General features: G+C 36.1%; 2 protein-coding genes across 4 annotated transcripts in view; one reads left to right on the top strand and one right to left on the bottom strand.

The window, feature by feature from the left end:
• ptpdc1a (protein tyrosine phosphatase domain containing 1a) overlaps nt 1-24,709 on the bottom strand; it is a 48,560-nt gene that overhangs the window by 4,934 nt on the left and 18,917 nt on the right. Inside the window, exons 1-5 of one of the 3 annotated variants that reach the window (XM_058790867.1) lie at nt 6,381-6,526; nt 2,931-3,029; nt 1,218-1,389; nt 544-624; nt 334-452 (exon numbers count right to left, since the gene is read on the bottom strand). In XM_058790867.1, coding sequence (XP_058646850.1) covers nt 334-452; nt 544-624; nt 1,218-1,389; nt 2,931-3,021 — 463 coding nt within the window. In that variant the 5' untranslated portion in view covers nt 3,022-3,029; nt 6,381-6,526. Of the gene's footprint in view, nt 1-333; nt 453-543; nt 625-1,217; nt 1,390-2,930; nt 3,030-6,020; nt 6,213-6,380; nt 6,527-24,709 lie in introns of those variants that run through there. The other 2 variants (XM_058790870.1, XM_058790869.1) reach the window with 2 other exon arrangements.
• On the top strand, nt 6,653-12,591 carry barx1 (BARX homeobox 1). The gene is made up of 4 exons (XM_058790871.1): nt 6,653-10,466; nt 11,435-11,726; nt 11,897-11,981; nt 12,067-12,591. Exons 1-4 carry the CDS (start codon nt 10,265-10,267, stop codon nt 12,232-12,234), a joined length of 747 nt encoding a protein of 248 aa, XP_058646854.1. The 5' UTR covers nt 6,653-10,264; the 3' UTR covers nt 12,235-12,591.

Raw genomic sequence — 24,709 nt, 5'->3', positions numbered from 1 at the left:
TGTTTTGACATGCTGCGCTCTTTGGAAATTGTGCTTTACATAGTTTCCCAGAAGGGGCTGTCTATAAGCACAGCACCACTCTCAGGAGATCTTGTTAAGGGCTGCCAATCCCCCTAAGCCTCAAACCTGAATGGAAGCTGAACAACTCCTGCAAGGTCAACCACTTCAAGTATAGAAAGCAAATATTGTATAAAAGGTTCTTTAGCTTGTCTAACACACTGACAATTTAATGCAATAACGGTAAAGATTTAGTAAGGATTTATTCCAGCCTGATTCCCCTGACTACTGAGAGAGGAAGAGGTGTATGTTTGTGTGCATGTGTGATCTACTCACTCCCTGCCTCCATGAAAACCTCTGGGCGATAGGTGAAACCGCTCTCTGACTCCAGAGTGCTGCCGCAGCTGGCATGTTCCGCTGGACGCTGCAAGTTGATTATTGTCTTTAAGCCACACCTAGAAGGAAGCAAGATTAAGCATCAGCAAAGCCGTCCATGGTGCATCTTGGGAATCAGTTATTTGTAGCTTGCTACTGAGTACAACATACGCATGAAACTGTTCGATGATGTTGAATTTTTCAATGATTTCAGTTGAAGGTCTTGCCATGGCTAACAGGTTATCAGTTATCCTGTAAACAGAATATGAATTTGATATCTCACTCAATAACATTAATACAAATATTACAAAATAAGAACAAAAAGGAAAACAAATGGTTAAATTGCAAGTGAGTAATTGTATTTATTTATTGCTGCATCAGTATCAAAAGCAATGTTCATGGAAATAAAATAAAATAAAATACAAAATTCAATTCAATTAAAAATAATAAAATTATATTAAATAAAATAAAATAAATTTTTAAGAAAGAAAAAAAAAAATTGTTTGCCATATCAGTATCGCAGGCTATATGTATGGTAAAATAAAAAATGAAAAATGGACTGACCATGGATGGACAAGTTTGGAGAATGGATGAAAAATAATGTTATTTGTTAGCCAAATCAGTATTAAAGGCTACTTTCATGAAAACTACAGTTAAAATAAAATGTGATGAACAGACAATCAAAGACAAGCATTTTTTTTGAGAATTAAATTAATAGTCTAAAATTTTCTTTGCTCTCAATTAACAATATATCTGAGTTTTGAATTGTTTAGGACTAGTACAATGAAACAATGTTGACTCTGCTAAATATTTGACATGTTCAAGAGAGCAAGAAGACAGCTTACCAGGAGGAGTACAGTCCTTTAATGGCTTGTTCTTTGTCGCTCCAGCGAGAGGGGTTTTCGTATTTGCACGCTCGACCACCACATGCCATGGAGCACTGCATATGTCCTGGGATGACATGCCTCAAAGTCTCACCCACCTTGGTGTACTTTGCAGTGGGTACTCTGACATTCACTGTAGAGACAGATGAAGAAAAATGAGGATTCAGAATTCAGTCCTCAGACTAAATAGCTCCAACTTAAACATGACACATTACATCCACAGTCTGTGATGTTAGTCTGTGCCTCGGACATGCTAAGCGCCACGATGACCCTTTGCGAAGAAGAAGTCAAGACTTCCATGGCTGAGCTGCGCCTCCTCCTCAGGATCTTCAGCAAGATCTCTGAAGCCGAGTGCCGACGCGTCTTTTGAAAACCCATGAAGATCTCGTCTACCAGGGAAGAGCAAGCCCGTCTCCCGTCTAAAGTACCGATGATGCTGCATTTAGCACAGCCTGAACAAACCAAACGCTGACCCCAAAGCAGTGAATCATCGCTACATAATCACCATGCTGCACAAAAGAGGCATGAGAGACCGATACAATCCAACTGGTTCTTCAGTCGCACTTGAAGGGGGTCTCCATGGTGACCAAGTCCAAAGTCAGTGGGAGGCTGTGCAGAAGCTTGTGTGTGTTGTCGCAGGTGGAAGAGAAACAGGATGATGTGTTTTATGGAAATGAAAAAGACAGCTCTGGTTGCATAACCCTGCATGCATTTCAACATAATAAGACTTGAATTACACCTTTTCAACTAATTCCATCTGCTGCGCTGAATACAAAGATTTTATGTAACTCGGAGCACAAAAACTGAATACCACTCAAAAGAAAAGTGGTTTCCTCATACGTCAGTCAACTTAACATCTGAAGAGACTTAGGAAATTTTTGTTATCATGGCCATTAGAGTGTCCTATCTCACCTAACCTACTTGAATTCAGAGGAAATTAAAAGGAGATGCATTATCTCTGTACTACTTAGTGGGGCTAATTGATACGGAATGAGTCGTTTAAAATAGATTGGAAAAAAGATTACAAAAGATTTTAGTTAATGTAGCCATATTATTACCCATTATTACTCTTAATGCAAAGACAAAAGTCTGCAAAAATAAATAAATAAATGTGATGGCAAAGCTGAATTTTTTAGTGTCACATGATCCTTCAGAAATCATTCTAATGCTGATTTGGTGCTCAAGAAACATTTCTTATTACATTTTTATTACATTATAAATGTCTTTACAATAATATAATAGTATATTACTATTATAATGTAATAGTGATATAATAGGCTAAACAAGCTCTAGTGTTCTTATTTTTCATCTTTAAAATATCAAAATAGAATAAATAGAATTTTAAAAAAATCTTTCAAATCTAAAATGTTATTGTAGTTAATTACAATGCAAATATTTTCCTCATGATCTTTAATTCTTTTTGGTTTGTTTCGGAGTAAACCAGTAAAAAATCTGAATTGGGATTCAGAAATGACACTATAAATAAATCAAATTTTACTTGTATAACTAATAACTTGGGCTCCAGTGATTTTACATAATAAACAAACCTGTTGTTAACTATTTCTCTGCATTCGGTCCTTGCATATCAGAATTTCACCTTAATTATTTTCAAAACTGTGCATTAACCATTTAAAATATTCCCCAGCCATAGGTACAGAAATAGCAGTTTATTACCTGGCTCCATGTCAGTGCTGGACTCTCTGCTGTCAGCTGAACTGCCGGTGGAGTAGGGCAGGTCACTCAACAAACTGACACCTGCTGCCATGGCCGACACTGAAAGAAGGGAGAAAACATGGTGTCAAAGACTCAGACACAAAACAATGGCAGGGTAAACATAAAAGAGGAAGTTGTAAGTCTGGTTGCCAGGGAGTTTTCCCTCCTGGGAGGAAAATGTACAAAGTGTGGTGCAGCGTCACATGTTGAATCTAGTGTCACAGCAAGGGCCAAATATAATGAGCAAGTTCTAGATTAAGAACGTATAAATAAAGAACTTTACACATTTAAAAGAGGATACAACAGATAAATCCTTATGTTGAACAATAACAAATAAACCCTTATGATTTTGTTTTCGATGCAGAAAGGAACTCAAATCATCAGGATTTTTACAGGAATTAACCTTAAAAATGAACGAGAGATTTCCAGTCTTAGGAAAAGATGGATTTTTAAAGTGACAGATTTTTTTGTAACCTACTCTGTACTAGTATGTGCAGAGAAGCAATGGAAACTTCAATGTGTCGGTTAACCCTACACTCCACTGCATATCAAGTGTCAACAGTTGTCTACTCACATTACCATTGTGACTGTAATAGCCATTACTTTAATCACAGGTTGGAGTGGCAATGACTGTAACGATCTGCTCTAAAACAGAACTATTACTTCTGGATTTTCACATTACTACTTGTCAATATTTTGACATCTCTGAATTCAATAATGAAATGCCTTTAACTGAAAATTAAGTGTTTAATCTTATCATTATACATTACTGACACTCTATCCTCCAATTTGATACTGTTAAGTGCTTTGACACAATCTGTATTGTAAAAGCGCTATATAAATAAAGGTGACTTGACTTGACTTGACTTAAGGTAAAATACTACTGTACAAAATTGGGATTTTCTAAATGTAGTACGAAAGCAATAAGAGAAGTTACATCCAATGAACTCGGCACAGACCTACAGCCTGTTCTGAGTACTTATTCATATACTGTGTTTAACTGGCAATAAAATTCTATAAACCTCAATTGAAAATTCCTCCTAGAGCTCTCTAAATCTGGTGTAGAAACTATTTTCACTCATTTTTTCACTAGTAAATTTCACAAATAATTACAGAGAAAAAGCAAGTATCACACTGAAATAAAGATGAAACTTGGAAGTTGAATGACTGAAATAGTATTTTCTTACAAAACATAACATTATTTACAACTTCAAATATTTTTTATAGCCCAACAAAAATTTTCGCAACCGTTATATCTCTATAAAAATACACAGATTTCAAAACGGTTCCATACATTCAGATTGTGAAGTCATTTATTTATCTTTAACAATAATCGAAAGTGGATCAGAACAGTTTCAGTAATGACTATTTGCGATCTTTGGCACATTCTGGATGATGTTAGCAGTCATTTGATACACCATGATTAATTCACATTGTAAAGTGAGAAGACACATGACAGCAGAGTGGCATTATGAGACTCATTTGCATTGTAACGTACACTTCTCTTTACACACTGATCCAACAGAGACAAAGTGAATCCCCCTCGAGCCATCCAAAAACTCAACCTGACACTAGTCAATCAGTGTGTGCTATTCATCTGATTAGGAATGGATTTTTCCTAATCCTGATCGCAACTTAGGTGCTTGAGTCTTGTATTTTAAGGTCATTTTAGTTCCTTAATCCATTCCTATTTTAGTCCTGCAGTTCAGGTGTTTAAAATCATTGTAAAGTATTTGAATAAATTAACATTATGAACATGTTTGCAAACAATATTCCAGCTGTCACCCTTACAAAAGCTGTCAGAGTCTGAGCTTGGGTGAATCCTTGAATGCTTCCCACTGGATTTAATCAAAGGGCGGCGATCACTTTCATCTAAACTTTGAACTGATTTTTCAAAGCATTTTCAAAACCAACAGAGTTATAAAAAGGACTTTATATCAGATTAGTGTTATAGCTAAATTTGCACATTGATTATTTTGCATTCATTATTAACCAGACTACTGACTGGTTTCCATTACCACTAACTACTATTCTGATGACTGTGTTGATAAAATGACAACTGTTTATGTAATAAAGCATGAAATTATCATTTAGATTTAAAGGCTTTAGTTTATTCAGCATGTCTCTTGTTAAGCCACAACCTCTCAGCATACTGTAAATGACAGCTTAAATGTCTTAGTGAATGTGTTTAGTTAGGCTTACTTGGCCTTTCAGATACACTGTTACCTCAGCCAATCATAGCACTCACTGAAGCATTTAGAGAAATCTTGCTGTTGATGCTGGCTCAGTGTCTGACCCTTCACATGCCCTCTTCCTTAGAAACCACCAAGTACACGTGATGTTTCTGTAGCTACTGATCTATGAAGATATCTATCATGGGAAACATTTGGCTTGGAGTTTATTTACGTCAGTATAAGACATCCAGACTAAACTGCATCATGAATTCCAGCCCAAGGTCAAGAGGAGAAATTTGGTTTTGTAATGTACTGCTTCCCTGATTACGGAGTGAAGTACATTGAAATAAATTCAGATATTATTATCACTATTATTATCACAATTGTTGTTTGATGTGTATGACAACGCATATTTGTTTTGGTTATTTTAAAAATGAATAACTTTTTCTTTTTTCTAATTAAAAGAAAATAAACATAAAAAATATCAATGTTACAATCCTGATCCGTCCCTTTACTTGCTTGACCTGGATGTAAAATTTTGTCCACTTCTTTCTCATTCATTCTTTTATTGCATTTCTAATATCATGTAGCTTAAAGATGTTGTTGTAGTTATATATATATATATATATATATATATATTTTTTTTTTTTATTCACTTAAACACCAAGTGAGCCTGGACAGACACAACAAGAAAATGTGTCACATGAGACAATAATGTTTACACACACACACATACACATACACACACAGTATAATATTCTGCACACTGGAGGATAAAGGCATCCTACACATACAAATAAAACATTGTTATTAAGAGGGCACTGACTCTTAATAACAATGTTATTAAGCGTTAACAGCATGCTTTCAAAAGACTTACCATAAGATCATATTTTCAGTACTTCATCTGTGTTAACTTTATGCTTTGATCCCAGAAATGAATGTCTAACGTTAATTTATTGGCAGTAACATACATTACAGCTCACGAGAAGGACAATTCAGCTTGTTTTCAACAGCTTTGTTGCTCTGTAGATACAGTGTTTGCCCTTGTGCGCATCGTTTCAAAACAAAAGCGAGACGCAAATACACAATAAAAGAGTTTAAAGAGCAGATCACTAAATTAACTAATAGACTGTATGGTTAATCTCTTGCGGTGCATCTCTCAGCTAGCTAACCGTTAATGCTACTGTGCTAAAAGCAAAGGCTAACATTAGGGCTCGTGTGTCCGACTGTTACATACCTTGGTCCCTGTATCCGGTTTTTGTTAGCTAAAGACCATTGTTTCCATTGGGGTCATGGCGAAATGCAAAAGCATGGATCAACAACAGACAGTTGTCGCTTGCATTTGTATCAGTTTCGCTGTTCAAGGGGATGTTACATTGTAACAGGTTGGAAGAAACAGATAAGGCTTGTCATTGGCCGATCCGTGGTCATGTGATCAAATGAGAGCTAAAAAGCACGGATGAAGAGCGGTGAGCGCATGAGGAAATGGGGCTAAACACTTGAGGAGCAGCACATTTGGACCCTGGCCGAGTTTCATGCTAAGTGTTATTGACTCATCTTAATAGTGTACTTGATCTACGTAAACTAATGAACTGAAGTACTTATAAATACATATCACTGCCATTATAAATAATGAAATCGGTAACACTTTATTTTAAGGTGTCCTAGTTACAAATGTTGCATGTACCCTACTTACTATTATAATAACAATAAATAATGCATAATTACTTGTATATACCATATATACCTCTAACCACATAGTAAGAAATCCTACATGTAGTGAAGAAATATTACTCAGTACTTAAATGTATAATTACACTGTAACAAGGACACTTTAAAATAAAGGGTAAACATGAAATCATATTTCATAAGGTAGTCACGAATTGCCATTAGCTTATGTATAATAAAGACGACTCTCATAAAATAGTGCCCACATGAAAATGCTTCTATTTGTTCTAATTTTATATTTTTATTATAAATTGCGATAATAACAATTGAAGGACAATGTTGAAATGGAAAATTACATGAGTTTCAAAATGTTTTAGTATTTGCTATCATATGCTTTAATGTCAGAGCGGTGTCTTGAGCTGTGTAAACTCCACATCTGTGTAAAATTTTATGAGCATATTATCCCACATAATTTGTCAATTATCCAAATAGCATTTTATGCTTCAATAACAATTTTATGCGATAATAAAAATTGAAGGACAATGTTGAAATGGAAAATTACATGAGTTTCAAAATGTTTTAGTATTTGCTATCATGTGCTTTAATGTCAGAGCGGTGTCTTGAGCTGTGTAAACTCCACATCTGTGTAAAATTTAATGAGCATATTATCCCACATAATTTGTCAATTATCCAAATAGCATTTTATGCTTCAATGGAAGCAAGAACATCTGACCTTTAGTAAAAGGAGTTCACGTGGTCAATAGACCTTAGTCAGGGCAGGGCCACATTTAAATTTTGACAGGAATGAAAACGAGGCTGTGAGTGATAGATGTAGCTACAGAGAATTCAGTGGACTGTACTGTTTTTCAACAACATACTGAGTGTTCAGATGTCAAAGCGTCTTCCCGAATAAAAACTTTTAATAGACAAAATTTCAGTAGACAAAAATATTGCAAAAAAATGCGCCTTTGTAAAAACCGCGTTAAATTCAATATGGCGTCTAATCTAATTAAAGTTAATCCCACAAATTTGTTTACGAATTGGTTGCCTGTTTTAAACATTTTCTAGAATGTTCAGTTTTTTCCCCCAAGGAAAATTAAATTTGGAATCCCAGATTTTCAGTGTTGTGAACTCCACTGTAAGCATATAATAATGGATGTTTATGATGCTCTAGACCAAGGGTGTCTTGTATGAAGCTTGGTGGTGCACATGATTAAGCACAGTAGATTAACACACTAAGCCTTTTGCTGAAGTGGTCCCACTTCCCACAATACTGCACGGTTAATGGCTATAACCCCACTGTTTAATAATGCAGTTTAAAACTTTTTTTTTTCCTGAACAGTGACAGCAATGCACACATGCAGCTAGTAAAAGACTGCATATAAAAAAAAGAGAAAAGAAATCGATAATTACATCTGCTTATTGATATATACTGATGCTTTGCAATGCAGCATTCACATGATGTCGCCTAGTGGTTGAAATACAGAAGCGCTCCCTCCAGAGGCCACCTTGCCTATACTATTTTATTAGGTGAAGAAGGATAAGGGGTTGGATGTGTATAATGACTTCTTTCTTTCTTTCTTTCTTTCTTTCTTTTTAAGAAAATTTCTTTACAGAGCTGTCCATTTCAATATCTTTATCTCTGTGATTGCAAATATGTAAATTCAGTATTTAAGATATAATAGTACACAACTAAAAGTAACAATATAATTAGCCTATAATAGTGAAAATCCAGATACGCACTTCATGAAAGTGAAACAACATAATTTCGCATGAAGAGAGAAAAAGAAATCGAGTGTGATAAAGAAAGACGATAATAGAAAGAAAAAGAAAATATGCGTGCATGCTGCTGCACAATTCTGGCGTAAAGGATAGGCTAATCATGTCTAAAGGAGAGACTTTACTTCTGACCAGAAGTGTCTCACTTTACAATTTTTTGCATTAGCCTATTTATGAACTTTTCAATATGAATCGGAATGCTATGGATACATAAAATAAACAAAACTAAAAAATGTAAGCATTTTGATCTGATGACCTTGCGTAAAAATAGCACCTTATAGCTATTATGAAAGATTACAAACAGTATTTTGATTACAACACTTGAATTGCCACGTTAAATGGATTCACTGTATTTTCAAGAAAAACATTATGAACTAAAATTCTAAACAATTTCCTGACGATGGTGAATAACCTATTAACGATTCACCACTGTTTTATCGTCGAATTATAACATGGCAAAAAACACGTGAAGAAACGTTTTCTATTTTTCTATTACAACATCACAAGTAAAATGGGAAAACTTTGTGCCAAGTATTATGCATTTAAAAGGCCATTTAAAACTAAAACTGTTTGAACTAGCCTACATATTTTATATGTAGCCTATAGCCTATATTGCATCAGCGCAAATATTTACGATATTTTCACGCTCCTCCAATTCTTGGAGGACATTTTTGCGGACGTCTTATAAAGGCCCCAGTCTCTTAAGTTTACATTTTAAAAGAAAATTATTAATTGATGAAGGTGATGTGCTATTCTTTGATAAGCATCCATCTTTTTTTCGGACTTATTCAGATTTATTATGGCAAGAGTTTCGTGAATTTTTTGCAAGTTTAAATTTAATCAAATGTCTCCAATGTAATTTAATTATAGAACATATTTCTTTGATAAGCTGATAGACTGTAGACAAGAATGTCGGTTAAACATAATGGGTCAGTAACAAATGAAGTTCGAGACTATTATAAAATCTTGCAGAAATCAAATGCAAAAAAAAAAAAACCACGTTGACCAAGACCTACAAAACATTTTTGGTTCAGAAATGGAAACATCGTTAGCCTAAAGAAGAAGTGTAGCCTATCTATTCAAATCATTTTTGTACGAATGGCTTTTTAAAAATGTATTTTAGAATAATTCAATATATCCGCCCATACAGCATCTCTGATGCAGTTTTAAAACTAAACTTATTCAAATGATCGAAGACGTTTGTACAAGTTAAATGTTTTGACTATGTGTTTTCCCTTTATTTACAGAGGGTGCCCAAGCATGCTCAGGAGGAGGTGTGGCGTTGTGCTAGACCTCCTTAAACTCAGATGTCTATGTTCCTGATTCAGAGCTCAGTTGGTGCGGTAAGAACAGAAACAGGCTGCCCTTACTGGGCGGATCAGACTTCTCACTCCAGCTGCGTGGACGGGACCACACATTTCGGAACTCGCCAACAGAAAAGAAAGCAATTTCACTCGTGTTTTAAGATCGAGCATCAGTCAGAGACTTCATTACATATTTCGAAAGTTCTCCACAACCTTGAGGATGTTTTTTTTTAATGATCGCATCTAAAAATCTGAATGGACGTTTATGCCTCGGTGCTTCACAAGGACATCTGAATCCTCAATGTGACCTCAAGGTTTCTACAGGCTTCCAGGAGGTTCGGAGAACATCTGCTACATTTAAACTATAATAATGCAACATCCTTTGGAGATTGGGGCGCACTTCTACCCCCCGGATGGCTATCCAGACCAAAGGTCTCACAGGTACAGGAGTTTCATGATTGAAGAGATTCTTACAGACCATCCGGATCACAAGGTATCGAGTCCCACTGGAGACCTTCTAAAATTTGGAGTACATGCCCTTTTGTCCGCCAGACCATACCACAACCACTTAGGTAAGTGCCGTGACCTTTCAGTCAGACGATATTTTGAGATCCGGCATGGGCAATCCCTTAATCTTAACCTTCTCTTAATACAGGGACATTCAAATTGCACAACCTCTCGATTTGCCTATACTCACACGGAAAAGATTCCACATTGTCTCCGCGGGCCAATACAAAACAAATCAGATATCTCAGATCGAATTATAGCCTATGCAATGCATTGGACCGAGCAAGCTTGTAAAAATTGCAAATGCACGTTCAGTTCAGGCCCTACTGCATGCATTTCATGCTTTTTTTATATTCTATTTATACTCTGAGAAAGAGAGTTCTTAACAGCCCGTGCATTAAAAAAAAATATCAGGAAAATAAAAAAAGTGTTTTATTTGCCGCCTTAAACTGTAAAATAAAATAATAGTGGTGCAAAAGTAACAAACTGCATTGTTACATTAACTTTGAATTTAAGGTGAAGGAAATTCAGATGAAACTGCGAAAATCAAGCCGAAAAGACTGACATTTTTGTGACAAGTTAAACGTTCGGAAATAAAGATGTAGCCTAATGAAAACATTTTTACACTGAGGAAAAATAATGCAGCTTTCAGTTGACGTTGAAATATTCCAGTATGAAAAATAAGACTGTTCATTTTTAAATGACACCACACCACCCGTTAAGGATGGAAAGATGTAAGCAAAAAATTATTCAAAACATGTAATTTAAATAATCTTTAGTCTGTTTTGTTATTCAAGATTTTTTGTATCTTACATAAAACTCCTTCTGGATTCAAAAGCATATAATTCAATTGTAGCTAATAGCTAGACTGAACAGGAAAATTGTTATATTATTTTATAAGCCTATATAATGAACCATTATGGATCCATCCAAACTCTTTTTTTAACTGACATGAAAATGCCATATCAGCAAGTTGTAGTTCCGACCAAATTATCATGACTAACGCACACACATACAATTGTTTTACTTCCAGTCCTGAAAGCAGACCAGACCAGTATCCTGAAGTTTCCAGTGTCTCCTCTCTCCTGCTCGCTCGGGGCGCCGTTGGGCTCTGCGCTTCTGTCCGGCGCTGCGGGTCTGCAGGTGGGCCCTTCATCCCATCATCTCCCGCTGGACCTCCATCTTCGGGGAAAACTCGACCCTGGCGCTGATGCAGTGAGCAAGACTAAGAAAGGAAGAAGGAGTAGAACTGTGTTTACCGAACTACAGCTGATGGGCTTGGAAAAACGATTTGAGAAACAGAAGTATCTCTCAACTCCTGACAGGTAAACACGCTTTTTAATTTCAGTCATTTTACGTAGCCTATTTAAAACAATGTAAATGTTTGACTTTTTCCCTAACTGTATTATTTTCTTATGAACGTAATTATGGAACAACAGCTTACATGCAATGTTGTCTAAGAAATGGCTCAGTCGACATCTTTCTCTTTTTACAGAATAGACCTAGCAGAGTCTCTAGGCCTGAGTCAGCTTCAAGTCAAAACGTGGTATCAAAACAGAAGAATGAAATGGAAAAAAATCGTAAGTTGTAATTGGCATAGAAATTGTGATTCAACTGTCATACCTGTGAAAATCTAAACTGATGTGTATCGTTGCTGCTTCGAAGGTGTTGCAAGGAGGAGGACTAGAGTCTCCGACCAAACCCAAGGGCCGTCCAAAAAAGAACTCCATCCCCACCAGCGAGCAGCTGTCGGAGCAGGAGAGGACACGAGAAGCCGACCACTTATCCGACGGCGGTGCTTCTTCACTTTCTGATGCAAACCAAGAGGAGTAAACGACAACATCCGTGCGAATATGTTTGTCTCCTGGACGCGAACGGGCCTATAATCGGCCTCTTTGGATCAATGTGCACCGATGCATTTATGTTGGCACTTACAGACCTAACCACTTGGCCTGATTTTATACTACCTATGTTTTGTCTGTTTGTTTGATTACGCCAACTTTTGCGGGCCTTGAAAAGTCATAGTGAACTTTTTCCAGGGACCAGAACGGTGGTTTGTAGTGAATGGTCTTTTTCTCAGCATTGACGGCTGTGGTATCATGGACATTTTATCGGCATATATTGTGCTTTTTTACGCTTTCCATTGGTATTTCAAAAATATTCTAAAAAAATTAAAATGTAAATTTTTCGAAGACAGTTTTATGTTGTGGCAATGTGACCTTTTTTTCTAAAACATGGCATCACAAGACACAAATGACAGCAGCAAAGTCAACCAAAATAGGCTAATAATAATAATAATAATAATAATAATAATAATAATAGGCTAATAATAATAACAACAACCATAAATAATGTAAAATCCCTCGTTGCTGGTTTTCGTTTCATATTGTGTCAGATTCATGCTGCATATCTCTCGAGGCTCATCGAATGCGAGCTGTGTAATTTTATGCGGAATTGTTTATGGCCTAACTGAGCGCCATCACACCGCGCATTAAACTTATTTTGGCGTGTTTACGCAGTAAAAGTAAATATGTGGTAACACAATATTTTCGAAGTGAGGCTATTTATTTTCACAGAAAGATCCTTTTAATCAAAGACACTGGTTATGGTGCCAAGAAGAAGTGTCTGAAGTAAGCGATTTGCAGTTTGATGAATATGTAGGCCCGTTCAATTTGCACCACAATATTTGCAAAATGCTAAAATGATCTTTTTCTGCTGATAACTTTGGAATTTGGATTTTCTTTAAGTCGCCTAACATATTTAACGCCCAGGACCCTTGCCTCATGATGCAAGAAAATACTAGATTTTGAAATAAACAGTAACATTTTATAAATAGCCTAAAGAAAATGAACGAATAGTATATTAGACTTACATAAGGCTGTTAATGCATATAATGAAGTTGTACATTCAAATCGTTCTATTAGCCTAATCTTTGACTCATATATTTTCATACGAACAACATTTTTAAATACCGGTGAGGCTTATAGCATTTACAAGATGTAAAATGTTTGTTGATGATATGGCCTAAAGTTACTGTAGCTATAAAGTAATAATGCACTTCAGTTAAACGCGTATTTTGCACCTTCTGGACAAAATTATTGATATCACCCATCAGCATCATCCTTCAATAGCCATAACAACATAATCCGGATACATTGAATTATCTATCATAAACAATGGGTATAGGCTACAGCACAAATATATGTTTAAGTGTTGCTTTCAGTGATCTTGTTACTGTCTACTCTCAGAAATAAAGGTACAAAAGCTGTCACTGAGGCGGTACTTTTTTCAAAAGTTACACTTTTGTATTTATTAGGTTCAAATATGTACACTTTAAGTACTAATATGTACCTTTAAGGTACCAAAATGGACCCTTTAGGTACAAACATGTACCTTTTGAAAAGGTACCGCCCCAGTGACAGCTTTTGTGTTTTTTTTTTCTGAGAATGTAGTCTAAAATATGTAAACCCTGACGTACCATCCTACAAACTTACGTCGCTCTTCTAGCGGACACGTATTTTAATATAATTTCATTTTAACGGAATCACGAACAAGTCATATCTTTTTTTCTTTAATCCAGTTTATCAGTTTCATAATATATTTGGCTGTAGCTACACAAAATATTGAGCTGGGACATTTGTGGGATTTTCATTAAGTCCGTTTTTAATTTAATACAAAAATAAGAACACAAATAACTGATAGCTGTCAAAGAACTCACCAGACAATCATCGAACAGTGAAGGAAATAATTACGAGACATTTTTAATACCAAGTCTCTTTTATAGGCCTGATAGTTTAGTCTGGTTGGAAATCATACCCTGCCTGGAATATAGAGGATAGTACCTTAGTGATTTGGTACAATTAATTTCACATGTTCTTGGTTTCGTTTTACCAATGAGAACTCCAGACAAGGCCATTAATCAAAATCATACATTAATGAAGGAATAACGATGCGCTGCAGTGCTCAATTGTCTTGGTAAATTTGATCCTAATATAGGCTCTCTTGGTTCTGTATAAATTCTGGAGGCTGGAGTTATAGTGCCAGGACAGGATCATCATTCAAGAACACACATAAAACAACGGCACTCATCAATAGCCCATATGTGGTTGCGTACAATAACAGTAAAAACATTAATTAGGCTGTATTTAGCCGCGTGGCAAGGCCCCGGTCTTTTTTTTTTTTTCTTTTCTTTTTTTTTCTGAATAAAGCAGCCGCAAACCAGCCCACAGTCTCCATCCACCTTTTCCGAAAACTCCGTAGCCTATATTCAAATGACATACAGGCTATTTATATTGACAAAACTTAACAGTCTCCACAACACAGATATTTTCTTAAACACTGAAAAAAAGAAATTATTTTAGGGATCTTTGAGCTTATCTATGACTCACCTGCCATTATCAAGCTCACACACACTTGCACTTGTTGTGCCTGGAATTTCACCAATAAATCTAATTACATACATGTTTAACTATATTTAAGTGCAAAGTGAAATAACTCTTTTATGTGAAGGCCATATCTATGGAAAAAACGACATAAAGTATGTTACAGGCCATTTACAGATAACGTGGTCACGTTATCTTTTAAGAGAGATACGAGATAGCTTATTATTGAGAATCCAGTTTTATAATTGAGGTTTTTAAAAGTGTACTTTCCAATTAAACAGCCTAAATGAGGCCATAATAAGCATTAGGTTTTTTTAGTGTATTACAATAGGTTTTACTGTAGTCTTACGTGACGTCGCACGTGTTGTTTTTTTTTTAGTTTTTTTTTTAGATGGATTTCGCCACAACAGCACGTATAAAACAATTCGTGACTGTAGCTGTCAGATCCAAATGTGTTGAATTAAGGCCAAAGATTTTGCCTCCAGCGAGTCAACCAACATGAAAATAATGAATGTTATGTTGTCGAAACGATGAAAGTTATTAAACCTTATTGAGCCTAAAAAAAAATAATAATACATTTTAAAAAGTAGACTATGACACGGTTTCAATCATTTAAAAAAAAAAATGTAATTTAATTTTATTTACTTTGTTATTTTATTTGTATTTATATATTTTTGGTGAAAAAATAAATAAATAAAAATAATCTCAAAATTATTCATAAAACAAAAACGTAGTATATAGCTCTATTGATATTTGTATAACATCATAAAGAAACATACAACATTTATAAAACTATAATGTACGCATACAGTTCTGTAAAATAAAATACTTGCTATAATATTAGTTTAATAATGGCAGTCACCAAGATATACATGGCTACATTACAGACCTGCCTTTGGAGAAAGAAGAGGATGGTGATGAGGAAGAGTGGAAGGCTCTCATTTGAAATCACCTTTGTTAGGGTACCATTTTTCTCATTGAACTGTGATTAAAATAATTAAAAGAGAAAGATCTGAAAGTTGCACATAATGGACTTACGATAAAACATTTTTTTTTTTTAAACCAGAGTAACTACAAATACACTGAAACCTAAAGTGACTTTTCCTTCCTTACCTGAACCCAAATACAAAATTACATATATATAACAAATGTCACCAAACATCATCACATGACAAATTAGCTTTATAACAAACATGCTGCCCTGAACTGAACAGTCTATCCCCTGAATATCCTCTTTGCTGTATTAAGGGTACCTGCCAGGTCTTTCCACACCATATAATAACCAACAACTATTTCCTTTTGGTGTTTATGACACTAGTTTAACTGGATTACAAGGAAACAAATGCTGGTGACAGAATCATTAGTGAAATGATTCAGAGGACGCCATGGTCTACTGATACAGACAGATGTATACTGCTTTATTTACACATTTGTAGCAGTTAAAGAGAATAAAATGTCATGAAAACACGAGTACCGATCACTCGGTGGTGCGGGGTCTTTAGGAGACATAACCACAGTTTAAGTTTCTGTTCCACAAGACACATAATACTGTTAAGTGCACAAAGACAACAGTACAAGTTGTAGGAAATAAACCCTGCACAATCCCATACAACTCTTCTGTCCTAATGGGACATTTAATGTTATTTGCAGTCTTTCCAGTGTCATTAGCGTGGATTTCGTCTGAACAAAAGAGATGGGTTTACAATGCAGGTGCTGAAATTTCGCTCAGAAGTATTTAGCTCAAGAGCTTGTGGAAAATAAATGCACGCATTGTCGTCTGGATTGAAGGGAATCCATTGCGGATGAAGTCATGGGCAGGAATGCCTAATGCACTCAAGTGAACAAAACCTCATCCCAGAAACAGACTTTCAGCCTGGACTTGATAAACTCCAGGTCTCTTCAATCAAGATCAAGATTTTAAAATGATCGCGCAAAGCTGAAAACATATCCGTTGTGTGATCTGCTTAAAAATGCTTAAAAACACAAAATCCCAAACTCTACATCTGTGTGCATTATCTTCACTAGTGTTTTTGTTTTAAACGACTGACTGTGCATGCATATCGGCAGGCCCACAACTCCCTATGTCTCAGTTAAACAGTTTATCCATTCGTCAGTATTCACCCATGTCATAATCAGGTCTTGCTGCAATCATTATGCAGATTAAGAACAGGTGCACACGCACTTCTAGCAACAGCATGAAAGGCCAGCAGTGATGACCATGGCAACTTTCATTATCTGTAATCATGTGTTGTGAAAGCTTGTGTGTTTACAGACTGTGTGATGCCAACTCCAGACGTTCAGCACACGGCTAAACGCTCCACATGTCTTCTCTTTCCTGTCTGGACCTCGTGAAGGCCGAGAGTTGGACGGCAATGACTTCCGACATAAATTACAATCAGCAGGAAGAGTCAGCTACGAGGAATCTGGTGATTTGGAACTTCCACGTGAGATGCAATTTAATCATTAAGTGGACCCTGTTGTGGTGGCATGTTCGTGCGCTGATGCAAAAAGCGAGCTGGGATTGGTGGGTGCGGGGTGAAAGACCCCCAGATTCTGAGATGGGTGTTTGTGGAGTCAAAAGGTGCGCACTTAAACAGAACTCAACTTAGGGGCCCACAAGTTGAGCGTCTGCCCAGCCACACACAGGAGAATTCTTCACGATTAAAGCTCCTCTGATTAATCTAACTTATGTGCCAAAACTGCACATGCTGCGTATGATCCCAATTACTCTGAAACTCGATTCAGCATGGAGTACCTCTACGGTCACCGTGCCTCCCCTCTCTTTTCACTGGACTATGTTTGACAGCATGCTTTAATGTCACTCTGTTCAAATTTTAAGTGATTACATCAAATGTGTGTTTTCACACTTTGAACTATCTTTTCATTTATTTAAACCAAACATAATTTAGTCAAACTGGGCATTCCAAACTGATATTACTTTGTTTCTTCTTTGAAACACACACACAAATAATGAATTGTCCAAATAATGAAAGTCAATGGGTCCCAAAAAAAAAAAAAAAAACTACATCCAAATAGCATTTTCTGATTACAAATGTTCAGATTGAGCAAATAGTATATAGCCTGAACCCAGAGAACACCCCTATCCTCAAGCTGGGATAAGGATAGTTAAGAGTGAGGAGTTGGGGTGGAGGAGGGATGTCAGAAAAACTAATCGCAGGACAGAGGTAAGTTGGCTCTATATATTTACTATCATGCTAATTAAAGGGATAGTTCACCCAAAAATCAAAATTCTGTCATTAATTACTCACCCTCATGTCGTTCCAAACCCCGTAAGACACAACTGAGATGTTCCCAGGTCCAAAAACGTAACAAGGACATCGTTAAAATAATCCATGTGACATCAGTGGTTCAAACCGTAATTTTACAAAGCTACGAGAATGCTTTTTTTTGCGCACAAAGAAAACAAAATAAAATTTTATTCAACAATGTTTGCGTTGTTTACATTTAGAGGAGAACAAGCGTGTGCGTCATGATACTGTCCACAATGGCAGCATGCCACCGCAGACGGGATGATGAAGAGAATTGTTGAATAAAGTGCACAAAAAGTAGTCTGGCAGGCAGCTTTGTAAATTTACAGTTGAATGTCACATGGATTATTTTACCAATGTCCTTGCTACATTTCTGGAGCTGGGAACATTTCAGTTGTTTTGCTGTCTGCAGGGTCAGAGAGCTCTTGGATTTCATCAAAAATATCTCAATTTGTGCTGTGCTGAATTACTGAACTTTCTTAATAAAACTACATGAAATGAAAATCCAAAAACCCCTATGGCATAATACAACTCTTCAAGGCAAAATTCTCACTTTGTAAGATGAACATGTCAAAATTTAAGCCTTTATTCAATTTTAAATCAAACAAAAACAATGTTAAGTGAACACATTTCCAATATGGCGCCATGAACCTCAAATGCAAACTAACATCAAACCTCCCAGGTTCTCGCACAACGTTTGTATCTGCATATTTAAAGACGGTCACATCACGCTTTTTGTTCCTTTGTCTTACATGCATATGAAAGCCAATTCCAGAAACAAGAAACACAAGCTGATGTGAATTTCAATGCATTCCAAAGTTCAAGTGAGGTAAACTCTAACCTACCAAATTTGTGTCATGTGACCAATAGAGGAACGGTATGTCACTTAGCTGAATTTAAAAAAAAAGACAAACTTGAAATAAGCGGGATTGCAGCATTGCCGGAGAGTGGTGTAGATGTTTTGCTTTAATTTACTTCTGGAGGTTGAAAGATTTAATTCCCATAGATCTGTTTAAGTTGCACATAATGGACTTACAATAAAAAAAAAAAATTAAAAAGTTGTATTTTGAGGAAACTGTTCTTTTAACTACTACATTTAATGAGTTCACGCATTCTCTGGGAATCGATCCTATGACCTTGGCATTGCTAGAGCCACGCTTTACTAGTTTGCTAAGGACACTTATGGTGTTTCCAACTTTTGGTTGTTTCCATGGCAAAATGCACCATGCCCACTGGCTGCATGCTAAATTACAAAAGTCCTACTCTTTGAAAATTCATTGTGAAACATTTGCAAAATGTCTAAATAAATAACTATTGCTATGGCACATTTATCAAAGCACATACTAAAACACCATTTCTGAAGAATGGCGAGGTGATGACATTTTTACGAGTGAGGAAAATTCAAATATAGAGTGTATACGGTTTAAGGGTCTCTATGCCTCATTACTATACATGCACATTATGACCTATTCATTGGGTTGAACGCTCTGAGCTCCTGGACAGCGCTGTTCAGATCTCACTTGCCGAGCTCAGCGAGCGAGGTGTGAATAAGGTCTCCACTGTTTCTGTGTTCTTGCATGACCACGCCAGCAAGAGGGCACTCTCTCGGAGCCCAGCTTTAAAATAAACACAATTTATATGTGTCTCAAAGCTTAACAGCCATAGTTTGTAATTCCTAATGACCGAAATGTGCACGCTACTCAACCTAATGCTCAAAAGCAGGCTTTATTGCGTCATTGTACAAACAGTACCAAAACACGTGTTGTCTTCGCCTCGTCCACTTTCGATCAGTTATTGTGCGAGTCACATATTATGCAGCACTGACCTATTCCGTCCACCGCAGAAGTTTCCCTGCTGCAAGTCAACAGAAAATATGTTCTGACATAGCATGAGTGAGGAGGAATCATTCTGGAAAACGAAAAAAGAGGGAGATCTAAAATTCATTAAGGAAAAAGTACTTCATTTCCCAGTCTTAATGAAACCCTATCAAAAGTAATATTTCTCCATGTAAGTGCTGAGACTTTCCTAAAGTGCAGCAAATGACTTCTCAAAGACATCAGACTAATGGGAGAAGGCATTAGAGCACATAAACAAGGACATCATTCCAGCTGTCCGGCTGCCAATTTGATGTTCCTTTTTTAGCCGTGACCCCCCATCCTCCCATCCCCAACCCGTCCATTTATCCTATGAGCACAGTTTGCAGGAAATGTCAGCCCTCTGTGATTGATCTGAGATGGGCGATTCCCTGACTTCATGGTAGTATAAAGCAAGACAGCTGTTGGAAGAAATCAAATTCCAGCAGGAGCTGGAAAGACTTATTTTTTCCATCTCTTTAACGGAGCTATTGGCTCTGACCAGACGAGTAAATAAAAAAACACGGCCACAATGTGGCAGGAGGTGACCGAAGCGCTCATTATATAGCAATTATTGCACAAAAAATCTTTCCTCTCAAAATCTAACTTGAAAGTCAATCCCACCTTTTAAAGACTTTTGAGAAGACATGACAAGCAGTGAGTATATGCTTTTCTCTGGACCCACTTGTCTAGATTTTCTGTAACAAGTTCAAGACGTGCACACGCTATATAGCAGAAGGATCTGACCCAGGGTTCTTTTGTGGGGATCCTATAATGCTGTTGTTTTACAGTCATGGCTTCAGAAGCATCTTACACCATTTTCAAATAATGTGTCATGTATTCTAAATCAATATACAAATACAGAAAGATTTTGACTTTGTAAATACTACAAAAGTGCTAACCAAATGGAGAAAAAGAGGCTGTTTCACAACTTTTCACTTTCAAAAACTGTTTATTCGACTGATTATGATGGAAATTTGATTATATCAGCTAAAATGACTTCCATCTTTGATCTAAGACTAACCAGAATATACATACACAGTATTTTTAAAAACATTTGAATATATTTTCTCATTTCTTATTTGGAAACTGATCTGTGATGACTAACAATGGATGTTGCCTTTGCAATTGCAAGCTGGGCATTACAGAGCTGGGCAATCACACCACTGCTCTATTATATACAAATATTTATCATACAAAATCTTTTTGGACATCAACAGACATGAATAATGTTTTTTTGTTTTTTACAGTGTAGACACATAGCCAGACTTTTGACTTGACACACAAAGTCTGGTCCTCCCTGCATCTTATATTTTATCATTATTAGCTATACAAGTTTAAATTTTGCTTTTAATTTTGAAAAAATGAATCTTAATTTTCATAATGTATCATTTGTGAGTCGCTGATTTATTGGCTGATATTAGATATCATTCTACAATTTATAAAACTTACAAAAAAAAAAAAAAAACTAAAAAAATCCAAATGTTCAATGATGTAAAGTGGAAAACAATTTTAAAACAGGTACAATAGCAGAATACAAGATTTCTTAGCCTATATTCATTTAACAATTGTAGACTCATAATATAAAAAATAAGTCAATGACTATCTCTCTATTTTATTAAACTGACAAAAAAAAAAAAAAAAAAGAAGATGAAACAAAAGCTTTTCCTCAAAAATACAGCTTTTTAATATGTCTGGAAAAAATAGTCATGAAGCTAATGGTTTGATACAACCATTTTGTTTCCAGTCAGGCATATTAAAAAAAACCAATGTGCCCTTCTTTCCGGAAGTTGCATGAACCCAGCCAAACAGAAAGGAACTGGTAAGTTCACTCAACACTTTTTGTATGCAGTATGCATCATATGGTTAGTGAACGGACTGGACTGGACATCCATGGGAATGCGGTCTGAAGCTGAGACTAAGTGGAGTGTAACTGCTACAGGCTATATTAAGGGCTTTCAAATCAATCAATCACAACCATATAATGACAGACGGACTCTGTACAAACACTCAAAACAATACAGTTCCACATAAGAGCCTCCAAACCAGGCTGCTCAGCACGCAGCAGAGAGTGGTCTGCGCCACACTTCTTTTCACTTTCATCAATTTATAGCCTGAGTATATTAGATATGATTTATGTCTTTTCCTGCCTTTAAAGGTCTGGATCTCATAATATATTACTTAGCTTGCTCTGTTCCTGGCTCCTCAAACCACATAAACATTTTGCAGTAAGAAATGGTCATTGAGCAAAGTGTTATTTTAGTTTTTAGCATTCTAAATAAAGCAGTCAGGGACGATGGGCAGCTGGATCAGAACACGCTGTGGGTCAGTATGTAACTCTGTGGTTGCGGTCGACAGAGCGCCATTCATTAAGAGGCTGAAATAATGCAATATTGTTTCTCCCCATTCTGCAGTTTCTTGTCAGAGATGTTATCGCACGTCTTTGAATGACTTCGGGACTTCCGGTCATTTTCATTTAGTGAATGCTACGTAATCGTAATGGTCTGGAAAATAGTAGCGAGCCGGTCACACTCAGTTGTTCTTTGTCACTGTTTATGCGGTAAGATGACGGATAGTTTAAGTTGGGAATAGAAAGCCTTTAACACTGTAATCACTTCTTTCTTTCTCTGCAGTATGTGTACACAACAATCAGTGGATAAAAATGTGGGTTACAAGTCCATTGTTGTAGACATAAGAAAGAAAATCATTTTTTTAGCAACCACATGGGCTGCATTTGTACAGAATACAATGGGGACATTGCATCATTGACAAAATTGAGAACTGTAGTCTCAATTTAAAAAAATAACATTACATAATATGAGATCAAATAGCATGAGTAAAGTCCTATGAGAAGAGATAGTGTTGCAAAAGCCCAAAGATAAATTAAAAAATGACTGCACTTTATATTAAATAAAATGGATAACAAAGTCTCTTATGCTTACCAAAGCTGCATTTATTTGCTAAAAATACAGTAAAAATATGAATGTTGTGAAATATTATTACAATTTAAAATAACTGCTTTCTGTTTTGATGTATTTTAAAATGTATTTGTGTGATTTAAGAAGCCATTACTTCAGCGTCACATGATTTCAAAAATCATTCTAATATACGCTGATTTGCTGCTCAAGAAACATTCTCCATTGTCAATATTAAAAACAGCTGTGCTGCTTAATATTTTTGTGGAAACTATGATACATTTTTTTCATGGATTATTTGATGAATAGAGATGCATTTGAATAATATATGTTCATATATACTGTCACTTTTTTTTTTTTTTGCTGAATTAAAGTATTAAGTTTTTTTTTTTTTTTTTGCTGGTCATACTCTGTTCTCTTTTTTTTTAAGATGATGGATAGTTTAAGTTCAAAATTAAAAATCTTTAACACTGTAATCAGTCTTTTTTTCCGTAATATATGTACAGCAATCAGTGGATAAAATGTAGGTCATTTCATTGTAGTAGATGTGGAAAGAAATATTCTATTATAAATAATATAATAATAGGCCTATACAGAAATACAATATAAAGAGCACATTGCATCATTGACCAAACTGGATTTTACAAGCATCAGAAAGAATGTTAGTCTTTAATGTGATTTAAATAAAAAGTCATTTTTATTATTACCGCCTGATTAACAAAAAGTAATAGCAGATTTACAGTATATGCTAAGCATAATGTGGTCAATCCTTCTTATTGAGTCACATTCAGACAGCTGTGAGATCCTGCTAATGTTAGCCAAGCCAACAGCTGACTAATTCTGTGAAATTAAATAACATTCAAATTCATTTATGTCATTTGCAAAGGTGTATTAATGTTTATGGAATTATCAATGCAGCCAAATATTCCAGATTGAAAATGCTAATGGCTAACGAAACCCTTCTCTCTCTCTCTCTCTCTCTCTCTCTCACACACACACACACACACACACACACACACATGACTGATGAATATTACTCCACCAAGCAGAATGTAGCAACGCCAAGCGGCTGAGCCAATCAATCTGTCGGTTAGAATGATCAAGGCTGTTTATATGACGCTGCAATGGACAAATACAGCCAGTAAGACACAGTTTACACCCATAAACAGCTGTTTTGCATCAGGTACGTGGTTTAGTCGGCCGTTAAGGGTGGCTTAAATGACCCCAATCAGGGAATGACAGAATATTTGCCAAAAAAAGCCGCTTTCGGTTATTGAAACCTCAATTTTAAACTCCTACGTTTTCCGTGAAACTTTACAGTGCACGGCGTGTTTTGCAGGAAGGATGAATGAGAACGATTCCAACGAAAATACCAAACAAGCTTTCAAGTGTAAGTCAAAAATGGAAAAAAGTTGTAGAGACAGCAAAGGCGATTTTTTAAAGCCCACCCAGTCCATACTCTTACATTCATCCTTTTAAGACTCATTCAGTGATGGCTAATTGGGTATTAATGTGCCAAAAAAATCTAAACGAAATAACACGGGATTTGCCAAGAAAATCTAAGAGGAACACGTCTTGCGATTCAGCACAGAGAGCCGCACTGGAGCTGGCAAGAGATTTATGACATGTTAACGCGGTCGACGACAGGGCAGTCTGCGCCAAGGCATCCCACTGAGTGTGCATTAAGGAGCCGGGTCCCTTAAACATGCTGATCAAAATATTAACACTAAGAGTAAACACGGGCCCTTTATCTGACAGTGATTTACATTACAAAGACCTTAATCCAAGAGCGAGCCAGTGATTCCTTCATTAGCTGCAACCTTTACCTCACACTTCTCTGCGATGCACACAGGTGGATGCACTACTCTGGGTGACTCTTGTGTTTATGT

Source organism: Onychostoma macrolepis, chromosome 11 (genome assembly GCF_012432095.1).
Source record: "Onychostoma macrolepis isolate SWU-2019 chromosome 11, ASM1243209v1, whole genome shotgun sequence".
Classification (NCBI taxonomy): domain Eukaryota; kingdom Metazoa; phylum Chordata; class Actinopteri; order Cypriniformes; family Cyprinidae; genus Onychostoma; species Onychostoma macrolepis.
The sequence above is the reverse complement of the archived record's forward strand: the minus strand, read 5'-3'. Positions and strand labels throughout refer to the sequence as shown.